The sequence below is a fragment of the Silurus meridionalis genome, chromosome 11 (assembly GCF_014805685.1).
Source record: "Silurus meridionalis isolate SWU-2019-XX chromosome 11, ASM1480568v1, whole genome shotgun sequence".
Lineage (NCBI taxonomy): Eukaryota > Metazoa > Chordata > Actinopteri > Siluriformes > Siluridae > Silurus > Silurus meridionalis.
The window spans coordinates 3,723,297-3,735,743 of record NC_060894.1 but is presented as its reverse complement, the minus strand read 5'-3'; the positions used below and the strand labels follow the sequence as shown (position 1 = coordinate 3,735,743).

The 12,447-nt window shown below is 40.1% G+C and overlaps 1 protein-coding gene across 1 annotated transcript in view; it reads left to right on the top strand.

Annotated features, from left to right (window-relative positions):
- Positions 1-12,419, top strand: part of mtrex (Mtr4 exosome RNA helicase) — a 31,832-nt gene extending 19,413 nt beyond the window's left edge. The window contains exons 17-27 of the mRNA XM_046861960.1: positions 647-819; positions 911-979; positions 1,674-1,802; positions 2,008-2,118; positions 3,058-3,246; positions 3,792-3,955; positions 4,275-4,380; positions 9,687-9,743; positions 10,394-10,556; positions 11,926-12,030; positions 12,303-12,419. Of these exons, the coding sequence (XP_046717916.1) occupies positions 647-819; positions 911-979; positions 1,674-1,802; positions 2,008-2,118; positions 3,058-3,246; positions 3,792-3,955; positions 4,275-4,380; positions 9,687-9,743; positions 10,394-10,556; positions 11,926-12,030; positions 12,303-12,355 (1,319 nt within the window). The 3' untranslated portion in view covers positions 12,356-12,419. The remainder of the gene's footprint in view (positions 1-646; positions 820-910; positions 980-1,673; positions 1,803-2,007; positions 2,119-3,057; positions 3,247-3,791; positions 3,956-4,274; positions 4,381-9,686; positions 9,744-10,393; positions 10,557-11,925; positions 12,031-12,302) is intronic.
- The last annotated feature ends 28 nt before the right edge of the window (positions 12,420-12,447 follow it).

The following is a 12,447-nucleotide window of genomic DNA, read 5'->3' as shown; positions in this document are numbered from 1 at the left end:
TTCTTTCTGGATCCATGTAGTTTCCTTCAGGGTTATTCAGTTTCCTCCTGTCCTGCTCACCCTAACACATCCATAAGTGTGTGGAATTAGGGTCACATAGGGGCGGAAATGTTCTATAGGAACGTCATTTGGAGAGGTTTGGAATAAACGGGAATTTTTAAGAATTATTTCGAAATTTGGCAAAATTGATTCAGTTTATATCATATACAAACAGAACCATTTGGTTTGGTCATTTATTATTGTGTGCAGATTCAAGAATTGAAGTGTTTATGAATGCACAGTGCCTGTAGGGGGTGTGGCCTCAGTTGCCCTGCAGTAGGCTAACCTGCAATTTTGTGAATTCCCTGTTTATTCCCAATAATTTCCACATATTCCTGTTAAATCCCATGGAAAGTTTTCAGTCTTAAAAAGTTCCTGGAATTTTGCAGTCCTATGTGTAATGCCTTGTGAAGACCTGACCTTCCAACTAGCCTGGTTCTGACTCATTCCCAGAAAAAGTAGAACCAATTAATTGAAAAAGGGAAAAGGTTCTCAGACTTTTTCCCCCTCAGGTCCTCTATATTTAGCATAGTTTCTGTTACTGTTTGTATTTTTTTTTTTTTTTTTTTTTTGAGCATTACATATTATTTCTCTTTGGTGTTCCCAGAGATGCAGAAGCTGGAGGAGATGTACAACAGCATCGAAATTCCCAACGAAGACAGTGTGGTCACTTACTATAAAATCCGACAGCAGTTAGCCAAACTGGCCAAAGAGATCGAAGAATATGTGCATAAACCCAAATACTGCCTGCCTTTTCTGCAGCCTGGCCGCCTGGTCAAGGTACCTTCTCGCCTTTCACGCAGCCTTATAGGAGTCGGGATGACCTTTGGCCTCGTTTGTTACTCACCATTTCCACGTCTTACATTTACAGGTGAAAAAGGACGAGTTGGATTTCGGCTGGGGCGTCGTCGTTAACTTCTCAAAGAAAGCAAATGTCAAGGTAGGCTCCAGCTGTGGCCAGAAGTCCATGGACACCTGACCATCATATTTATGCTTGTTAAAGACCCCATTCGAATATAATCAATAATCAATATATTATTGGTCATAAAGTGATCAATATATGACTGTAATGTTCAGGTGCTCATAAACATTTATCCATATGTGCTGTTTATTAAGTTAAAGATGTGTCCAGCTCATACTGCAGACTTCACCCTCACCCTGTGTGTTTCTTTTGGAAGGAGGCTGCATCAGTAGGCAGCATTTTTGTGGGCAGAGGTGAAATATTTATTGTCTGCCGTTATTAATTAACCACAGTGCAAAGGGATTTTATGTTTCAGCAATAAATCTAAAGCAAATACCCTTTTATAAATAAATACCCCCATCATTTAGACAAATGGCACTTGATTTATTGATTTATTTTTTAATAAGGAAAAGCAGAACTTTGGAAAGTTTAAACTATTATAATGAGACGAGCATTTAATGTATTATTGGTACATACGTTTGACCCCACAATAACCAGAATCGTGGTTTGCTTTTAAATACTAATCCTAAACCTAAAATATGTTTCACTGTGTGTGTGTGTGTGTGTGTGTGTGTGTGTGTGTGTGTGTGTGTGTGTGTGTGTGTGTGTGTGTGTGTGTGTGTGTGTGTGTGTGTGTGTGTGTGTGTGTGTGTGTGTGTGTGTGTGTGTGTAGGCCAGTACTGGTGATCTGGATCCCCTGTATGTAGTGGAAGTTTTACTACACTGCAGTAAGGAAAGTGTAAAAAATGCTGCAACAGAAGCTGCGAAACCAGCAGCACAGAGTGAGAAAGGAGAGATGCAGGTGAGGACTCGCACACTCTCTCTCTCTCTCTCTCTCTCTCTCTCTCTCTCTCTCTCTCACACTCTTTCCAGAAGCAGTCTAGGTCTTAATGTTTATATTTTGTTGATGTAATAAATATTTTTTTAAGACTTGCTTTCTTCTAATGAATAAAATAAGTGTAAAGTACGGTGCAATTCATCGCTATGATCCTATTGTATTTAATCAGGTGGTGCCAGTCATGCTGAATCTCCTCACCTCCATCAGCTCTGTGCGGCTCTACATCCCCAAAGACCTGCGGCCCTACGACAACCGACAGAGCATGCTTAAATCCATACAGGTAACACACACACACACACACACACACACACACACAGGAACTATATATTGTTCTATTTAATAGGATAAAAAAAGTGTAAGAGTATGAAAAAAAAAAACTGATGTTCTGTATATTCTTCAGTAGTAGAAAGAAAAAAATGTGTTTTTTTTGTTGTTGTTTTTTTTAGGGTCCCTAAAGGGTTTGTAGCTCCCAGAAAATAAGTTCTGCTTTGAACAGCACACTACGGGGTTCCTACACATTTTGAAAAAGTATAAAATATATAGACAAGCATGGAATTTGTAAAAAAAAAAAATGAGTTAAAAAAAGTGTTTTCATACTATTGCCCTATTTGCCTTTCAAAAAAGATAAAATGAAGGAAAAATTAAACAAAGGCTACATCTAAATTTTAAACTAAAAGGAGTCTAAAAACTCCACAAACGCATCATTGTTTTCAAATGTATTCACTTTGGAGGGCGTTTCCAAAAAACTACGTTTTTGTCGACTATAAACGACTGTAATCGACTCGGTGTGGACGGAAGACCAAAACGTAGAAAAAATAACGGCCTAACTCTGTTTTATCAAAAGATCCACATCTAGATAGACCGGATCTGCTCAGCTGTGATTGGTCGTTCTGTTGTGAGTTATCGGTTACCATGACAGTACAGCGCCCCCTACATGCGACTAAATGCACGGAGAACATCACAGATTCTGATTCTGAAATGCACAGAGAACACGTGTTTATAGTTGGAATTTAGTTTATTATTTCAGATGTTAAATATGGCTTTAAAAATCTTGAGGGAATTTTGAATTAAAAAACGTGTAGGAAACCTGACACTAGTGTTCAGCTGAAGAAGAAATTCTGTATGCGGTATGTTTTATTCTGTATGTAGCTGAATTGTAACCGCTTTCTCTCTCACATGTGTGCGCACACACACACACACACACACACACACACACCAGGAGGTACAGAAGCGTTTCCCCGACGGTCTTCCCATGTTAGACCCAATTGACGATATGGGAATTAAAGATTCAGGGCTGAAGAAAGTCATCCAAAAGGTGGAGGCCTTCGAGCACAGGATGTACACACACGCACTCCACAGCGACCCCAGCCTCAGCACGGTCTACACACTCTGCGAGAAGAAAGCAGTGGTGAGTCTTCACAGACACGTGTTCTAGATTCTGGGTTTTAGCAAATATATTTATGTTTAGCAAAAGCGATTGTTGGGATTCTGTGAACAAAAAAGAAAAGTACACAACTCATTGTGACACATGGTGGTCTAGCATTGTGTTGGGGGGCGGGGGGACAAATATCAGAATCCAGAGGAAACAATCGGAGAAAACCAAACTTACATTAGAGATCTAGACTTTTATGGGTAAAAACAACTATAAGTAGATCATGTCATTGAGTCAGCAAGTGTTTATTTATTTATTTATTTATTTGGGATGAATTCACAATATAGGATTTAGAAAACTGCCGCTCTCGCACAGATCTGAGCCACGTGAAAACAGATCACGTTTGACATGAGTCGTGTGTCTACGTGTAGGTCTGTAAATATTCAGTCTGAACATGACCCTGACTACCGTATTTCCACATTTCTCTTCTTCGTCCTTTAGATAGTTTGCGTTTGCGTCTCGTGCCATTTCTATCCGACTATATGAGACTGGATATTAACCAAACTATCATGTTGTTGAAGATTGCAGGTGACATCAAAGCAGCGAAGCGGGAGCTGAAGAAAGCGCGCACCGTGCTGCAGATGGACGAGCTGAAATGTCGGAAGCGCGTCCTGAGGCGTCTCGGGTTCGCCACGTCCTCTGATGTCATCGAGGTGAAAGGGCGGGTCGCCTGCGAGATCAGCAGGTAAATTGGCCAATGGTGGCAGACTATACAAGAAGAACCAGTAACTATTTAAATATAAAAAAAACAGATTTATGGTGTCATTAGATTACAGGATGATTCGAAGGAAGTGTTATTTATATAAGACACTGCATGTATTGGGGGTGTGATGGTACACAAAATTCACCGTGCTCTCTCTCTATATATATATATATATATATATATATATATATATATATATATATATATATATATATATATATATAGTATAAAAATAGACTTTTGGGAAATATTCGATCTATTCAGATTACTGTTCGTGTCTGTGTGTGTGTGTGCGTTACAGTGCAGACGAGCTGCTCCTGACCGAGATGGTGTTTAACGGCCTTTTTAACGATCTGACTGCGGAACAGGCCACGGCTTTACTGAGCTGCTTCGTCTTCCAGGAAAATGTAACTATACACACTTTACACTGTTTACTGTAAAAGTGGTGAAACATGAATAGGAAGGGACACTTCGATGGTTACAATGTTGGACTTCTGATCAGAAGGTTGAGTGTTCAAATCCCTGCACCACTACATGACCACTGCTGGGCCCTTGAGCAAGACCCTATCTGTCAACTGCTCAGAGGGACAGGAGTTTAAATCCCATCACCACTAATCTGCAAATGCTGTGTCCTTGAGTCCTGCTCAGTGTATATGTTTAAATGAGATAATCGTAAGTCACTCTTTATAAGGGCATCTGCCAAATGCCGTAAATGTAAATGAATACAAACCTGGCTGTCTTGAGTAAACAGTCCATTAGCAAAATTCATGTTTTATATTCTATAAAATATGGTTTCTTTATTAGATAAGGGTGTAACTACTGAATGTTCTGAGCTGCACTGTAAAACACTTCAGTGCTGTTTATATGAAGAGCAGGTTTGATGAATTCCAGTAACACTTCCAATGGAAAGTGTGTGAACCAGAATTAAGGCCAGTTCTCACGTCACAGAGAAACCTGCACGAGAAACTTCACGAACAGCATCTCGTTCCATATCAGCAGCGTGTCAGAGACATGCGAAATGTGAGCCCACTGCCTTTTCTTTTTAATCGGCCCCTTTTTATTATTTATTTTTACACTAATTTTGGAAAGTGAAGCATAAATTCCAGAGTAGTACGTATGATCGTTTTATTCACAGGGTTTTCGTGGGGTCTAAAGTCTAATAAAAAAAAATATCTTTTTCCCCCCGATGTCTCTGTAACGCTGCCTCTAATGCTCTTTGAAATGCTTTAGAATGTTGGTTTTTAGTTGTTGGTTTCCATGGGGTTGAAGTTCTTTCTTTTGCTAGTCCAAATATAATTCACTGTATTACGACTTCAAATGAGACCAACATGCAACAGCCAATCAGCTTTCTGTTATTGTCACGAATCTCTCACGGATTGTACCTCAGACCTAAAACGGATTCATTTTTCAGCTATTGGGGAGTAAAAGTTTAGCGATACTTGACTTGAAAATATTTTATTTAGTTATTGGTTAAGACCAGTTGCTAAAAACTTGTGATTTTTTTTTTTTTTTTTTTTGTCATGATATAGGCCTTAAATGTATTTCTTAATGGTCTTAAGTCCATTAAAAGATTTAACTTTAAACCCTGATTCGTTTTTATGCTCATGGCATTTCGTGCAGTTGGAATTGAGCTCTAGCATGTAGGTTTAATCTTTAATATCTAGAGGTTGACCGAATTTACCGATAACTAAAGCTAGGCTGGATCATACTTGCTGATAACCAATCTCGAAAATGTGCTAAGGAAAATAAATGTGAATATATTAATTAATAAATTAGAAATAATAATTAAAGCGCTCTCCGTGCAGCACGCAGTCTCGTTAAAAAAAATAATAAAAATACAGCATGTAGTGTCAGTGATTTGACTCTAGATGCCGCTCTTTTGTAATAATAGCGAACCGGAAGCTGGAAAAACTATCGGTATGGATTTTTGGCGATAATTCCAGTGATTCCACTATTGGTACCTCTTAATAACTAAGGGACATTTTAGTTTAAAAGTTAGCCTTCATTATCAAATGCAGATGAGTGAAAAAAATATATTTAAAATTAAATTGTATAAAAATGTCTCTAGCAGTGTTCAGAGAGCCGTTTCAAATGTGGGGGCGGGCCGTAGTTTTAGTGACCCCCGCCATAGTAGTTCAGTTGCAGTAAGAAAACGACCGACAAACGAAAGAAAAACAAAAGAGAGAGAAAATAAACATTACAGTTTTAAACCAGCTGTTTACACAATTTCTTAATCGTTTGTTTAGTGTTGGCTTTGCTTGGAAAAAGGTTTGTTTTTCTGTCTCCAGCACCGTTTTTCTGACCAATGAATAAATAGTTTGAAAGCTTTTTTTCAGCCCTTTATTTTTTAACGAGTTTTTTTGAGTAATTGGTTCATTTTATTACTTGCAGTGTGAAATCAAATCAATCTGTACAGGGTCTGGAAAAAGCATCACTTTTGCTCCGATTCTGACACGTCGAAAGCGTGTAAAAACACTCTTATATAAGCAGCAAAAGACAAATAGGTTGTTTATTCGGTGTCCCACAGCCTCATGTGCTGCTCTACAGAGAGAGCTGTGGTGTAATTCCAGCTGGCCCGACTCTATCCGGACCCATCCTGCATGCTCCATTTTCTTGATTAAATCAGTCATGCTGCTGGCACTTAGGAAGCGCTTGTGATGTAGATCAGACGGAGCGTTCCCGTTAAGACTGAAGTGATAAATGTGTTGTAAATAAGCATCAGAAGTGTGCAGTTTGTTATGGAATTGTGGCTTGGTGAAGAAGCTTGTGGTGCTTGGGCAGGGGTGGTTTTTGTTTGGGATGTTTGGGGGGGAAATGTGTCAAACAGCTGGTGCTGCTAAGACTTTATTCTCGTGTTGCTACAACTTTATCATAATTTATTTTCTTAATCTATACTTTATTCTCGCATTGCTACGCCTTTATTCTCTTAATTTCAACTTTAAAAACTTTTCCAGCAAGAACAAATGTACATGGTTCATGGGGAAGCTCGGTGATGAAGGCTCTGGGTTGCCGATCGGAAGGTTGTTCGGGTCAAGCACTTGTATCGCCAAGCTGTCAGTTTTCGGGGCCCTTTAGCGAGGCCCTTAACCCCTTTTGTGCTCCCGAGGTGCTGTATCATGGCTTCCTAACATGGCTGGTGATGTACATGTGACAAAGAAAAGGCCTCTTTACACTTTTCATCTTCTGAAGGAAAAAGTGAACCAAACGCCTTTTACTCGTCTCATATGTGACCGAATGGTGATCCTTTGGTCGAACTTCTCCAGATTATTGCATTATTATTTGCTCTGGTTTCGATTGTAGCCCGGTTTCTGATGTCGCAATGCGAGCGCTCTCTCTGGATGAGATCAGAATACGTAAATACCTTGGCGTTAGTAATCGTTTTTTCTGCCAGTGATCGTTCAGTAAATGTTACTCCGGTGACATTGTGCTCTTTTTATACAGTTCATAACGCTGCAGAGAGACGACCCACCGGCTCGGGTTGCACCCACTCGGCTCTGATCGCCGTTAAGGTGAACGATTGCTCGCATATTTCTAGTTGAGAAGTGTGAATAAGGTCATCTGGACCTCAGAACATTGTGTAGACTGCTATGGAATTGAAATGATGTGCAGGTCGACACGAAAGCACCACTTTAAGATCCAAATGCATGCAGATTTTGTCCAGTATAAAGATATTAAGTTGTAACGTTGTCCAAAAAAAAAAGGTTGGTTGTGCAGCCGGGAGCTGTGTGGGAGATGTGTGTGTTGTGGTTTGTTGAGTTGGTATTATGGGAAAGTGTGTGTGTGTGTGTGAGAGAGAGTTGGCAGCTGGTTTCTCTCCTCTTTAAGCTGTCATTTTGAAGTATTTCCACCTGTCGTTTCTCTCTCACACACATGCTACAGAAAACACAGCTCATGTCTCATCTTCTGAACAGGATTGTGGCTGAAATCGCTCAGGCATTTGTCAGAGGTCAGAAGGTCACTCCCCCTGTCACACACCAGTGTTGTGAATCTTTTACTGACTGTTAAAACCTTGAAGTTACACGTTACTAGATGTCTGGAAATAGGTAGTGTAAAAGACAATGTAATCAGCTTCCATGTGAGAGGCAGTAGAGGCAGTTTCCTCAAGCCTTTTGGTGGTTGTAAAGGAAGTAGGCTAAAGCGTCCCTTTTTTTTTATACCTCTTCACACTTCTTTGAGGTTTCCATGGAAGCTTGGCTGCTCCGAAAAGAAATTCTGCTCAGTTGGACTCATTCCCAATGAAATTCTGACCACTACTCTCTCCTAAAAAGAATAATGACCACTACTCTCTCCTAAAAGGAACTCTGACCACTACATTCTCCTCTAAAGGAACTCTGACCACTACTCTCTCCTCTAAAGGAACTCTGACCACTACTCTCTCCTCTAAAGGAACTCTGACCACTGCTCTCTCCTCTAAAGGAACTCTGACCACTACTCTCTCCTCTAAAGGAACTCTGACCACTACTCTCTCCTCTAAAGGAACTCTGACCACTACTTTCTCCTCTAAAGGAACTCTGACCACTACTCTCTCCTCTAAAGGAACTCTGACCACTACGCTCTTCTCTAAAGGAACTCTGACCACTACTCTCTCCTCTAAAGGAACTCTGACCACTACGCTCTTCTCTAAAGGAACTCTGACCACTACTCTCTCCTCTAAAGGAACTCTGACCACTACGCTCTTCTCTAAAGGAACTCTGACCACTACTCTCTCCTCTAAAGGAACTCTGACCACTACTCTCTCCTAAAAGAAATTCTGACCACTACTCTCTCCTCTAAAGGAACTCTGACCACTACTCTCTCCTAAAAGAAATTCTGACCACTGCTCTCTCCTAAAAGGAATTCTGACCACTATTCTCTTTCCATGGAATTCCAACAAATCCTGCCCACTACAGGAGGAATGCTGACCAATTTCACCAGCCCTTCTGAAGCATCTCCAACACATCCAGCTCTCTTAGATAATAAATCCCACTGAATCCGGATTTAAACAGCAAGTGACCCTCAGCATTCTACAGCTGAATGGGGGGTAAATGAGTTGCGCAGCTCCCGACACGGACATACCTGGACTTCCCTGGGCTGTTTGTTTGGCCTCTGTACACCCGGAGTCTCGTTTAAACCCCTCTAGTCCACAGCACATGCCCTGATCTGGAACATCTGACCGCTTGAGAAAGAGCAGACAAGGTTTACGTGACTGAGTCAGTAAGCCGAGATTCTTCCTCTTCCTGATCGGATGTCGGTGATCCGCATAAATATTTTTCCGCCTCCCTTCTGCAGAGCCTGGAGTTTCTCCTCCGAGCAAATATTTAATCGAAACGGCTTTCTGACCTCACTGAATCTCGCTGCAGCTTTAATTTGAAGTCTCTGGCCAGTTCTGGCTGCCCCTCGGCATGATACCATGGTTGGAGAGTGTGGAGAACGCGGCCTCTACGCAACTTCTTAAATCCCGTTACACAAATATTCAAATATGAGTCGGCGGAACCCATGCAGCGTGGGCATTTGATACCTGGGACAGAGTGCGCAGAGATGTTTATTACGTTTCTGACTCGGACGTTCATTTTCCTTTTATTGTTGTGTACTTTTGTGGGGGGTTTTTTTTTTCGTTTATTTGCACTGTGTTTTGTGCATCGGGTCAGTTTTAATGTAAGTAATCTCTCTCTCTCTCTCTCTCTCTCTCTCTCTCTCTCTCGCTCTCTCTTTCTTTCTTTCTTTCTTTTTGCAGGCTAACGAGATGCCGAAACTTACAGAGCAGTTAGCAGGCCCTCTTCGACAGATGCAGGTAACACAAATTCAGAGCTTTGAGTTCAGATACCGGTCTGTGTTTGCTCCAGTGAAGAATCACGCAGTCATTCCTCGATTAAGAGAAAAGGTCATAATCAGGCAACCTTTTTTTTTTGTGGAAAAGGGCTTCTATAGATTCAGACCACAAAGAAAATGATGCAGTTTCCAAAGTTTGGGATCATTTCAAACTAAAACCATTTAGAAAACACAGTACAGTGCATTTCCTTATTTTTTATTATTATTAAATTACATTTTATTTATATATATATATATATATATATATATATATATATATATATATATATATATATATATATATATATATAGTCTAAAATGTAATATATTTTTATGTAAATTTTATTTATTAATACATGCCCTTAAATGGGTTCAGTTCTCGTAGATATTCTTGTGTGCAATTTCAACAATAAAAATTTGAAAATATTTCTAAAAAGGAAACAAATTACTTGTTTATTTTAAGAGGCCCGCCTTTTTTTCTCTTGTATATTTACTATCGCACTTTATTATAGAAAAAGGACTTCTTATTAAACACTGAAATATTATTATTATTATTACTGAAATAATGGATAGCTACAGCCCTCACATCTGAACCATTTATCTGAACCTGAATCGACTGTTTGTGGTTGACAGGAATGTGCCAAGCGCATCGCTAAAGTCTCAGCCGAGGCGAAGCTGGACGTGGACGAGGACGCCTACCTGAACCAGTTCCGTCCTCACCTCATGGACGTAGTGTACACTTGGGCCAATGGAGCCTCGTTCTCCCAGATTTGCAAAATGACGGACGTTTTTGAAGGTGATTACCTCCACTATAAGCGACGTCTTGCATCTGTTGTGCGTATGCATATTTACATGTAGTCCCCAACGTACGATGGTTTGACTTGTGGTTTTTAGATCTGACGATGATGATAGAGAAATTTCTTGTATCTCTTTATTAGCTCCATCTTCCACTCGTGAATCAGCATTCACCCCACACACACACACACACACACACACACACACACACACACACACACACACACACACACACACACACACATATATATATATATATATATATATATATATATATATATATATATATATATATATGTATGTTTATACAGTACAGTACTGTAAATTGCTGTTTTGCTAAATTATGTACTGTTAAATTATTAATAAATGACAGTATACTACCCCATACTGATCTTTAGGACTCCTGGGTACGCTGGGCCATGTCTCAACTTACTACGGAAATGCGTTCTGATGACCCCATTACTTTAAAATATCACAAGTCTGGGGACTATGTGTATGTGTGTCTCTCTCTCTCTCTCTCTCTCTCTCACTGTGTTTATATTTATATATAAATATATATTCTTGACTAAAAGACAGGAGGTGGCGCTGGAAGTAGCAGAGCTGAAGATGTTGAGGTTTTCATTGGGAGTGACGACGATGGACAGGATTAGATGAGTTTATTAGAGGGACAGCGCATGTAGGACGTTTTGGAGACAAAGTGAGAGGTCAGATTGAGATGGTTAGGACATGTGCAGAGGAGGGACATGGGGTATATCAGTAGGAGAATCCTGAGGATGGAGCCACCAGGAAGGAGGAAAAGAGGAAGAACAAGGAGGAGGTTTATGGATGTGGTGAAGGAAGACATGCAGGTAGTTGGTTTGAAAGAGGCAGATGTAGAGGAAAGAGATGCCCAGTTTCTGAAGGGAGGGCATCGTGGTTTGCTTTAGAATGTCACAGTACATGTTGGAATCTCAGCACTTGTGGATCCCTAGACCATGATGATGCCACCACCATGCTTGATTGTAGGCAAGGCACTATTTTTTTTTTTTTTTTGTACTCCTCATCAGGGCGTCGCCACACATGCAGTCATGCTGGTGTGGCCAGGAAGAAACCTGAAAACACAGGCACACTTTTTTTTCACTTTTTCCTCCCCAGATTAGTTGGTTGGTGAAAGAATAGGAAAGTTCTTCTAAGAAAAAACAAAGGAAAAAATAAAATTGATGTGTAATGGAAGGTACGGAGTGAATTCGAGAAGCACACCAAGGCCAGAACGTGACCTGATTCGTTTGGTATGCAGTGAAGCAAGAGTGAACCGGGTGCATGTTATCACTCCGTAGGGAGGACATGGAGCGGTTCTTCTTGTCTCATTCTCTCACACTCTGCAATTTCAGGCAGCATTATTCGCTGTATGAGACGCCTGGAGGAGCTTCTGAGGCAGATGTGCCAAGCAGCAAAGGCCATCGGGAACACGGAGCTGGAGAACAAGTTCGCTCTTGGTATGAATCACTTTTAATTATCATGAAAAAAGCTACATTTAATGTAGAGTTTTTTAATAGAAACTCGAACTTATTTATATTATTATATTAGGATCAAATCAATTGATTTCAAACCAGGTTTAAAAAGGAAATGATTGACGGCTCTGACACTTGGGCTGAATTTTTGACCCGTGTGAAATTCACGCTTAGACGTTTGTCACGCTTTGAAACTCACCTTTTTTTTTTCTAATTATTTCTTTTTTGTTTTTGTTATTTTTTCTTTTTCCAAACAGGCATCACGAAGATCAAGCGTGACATTGTGTTTGCTGCCAGTCTTTACCTGTGAGGGACGAAGCAGCTGCTTTATAAAAAATCAAAAACAAAACAAAAACTAAATTCCCTTTACTTTATCATTTGTCTTTCTTGTTCCATAAAGAC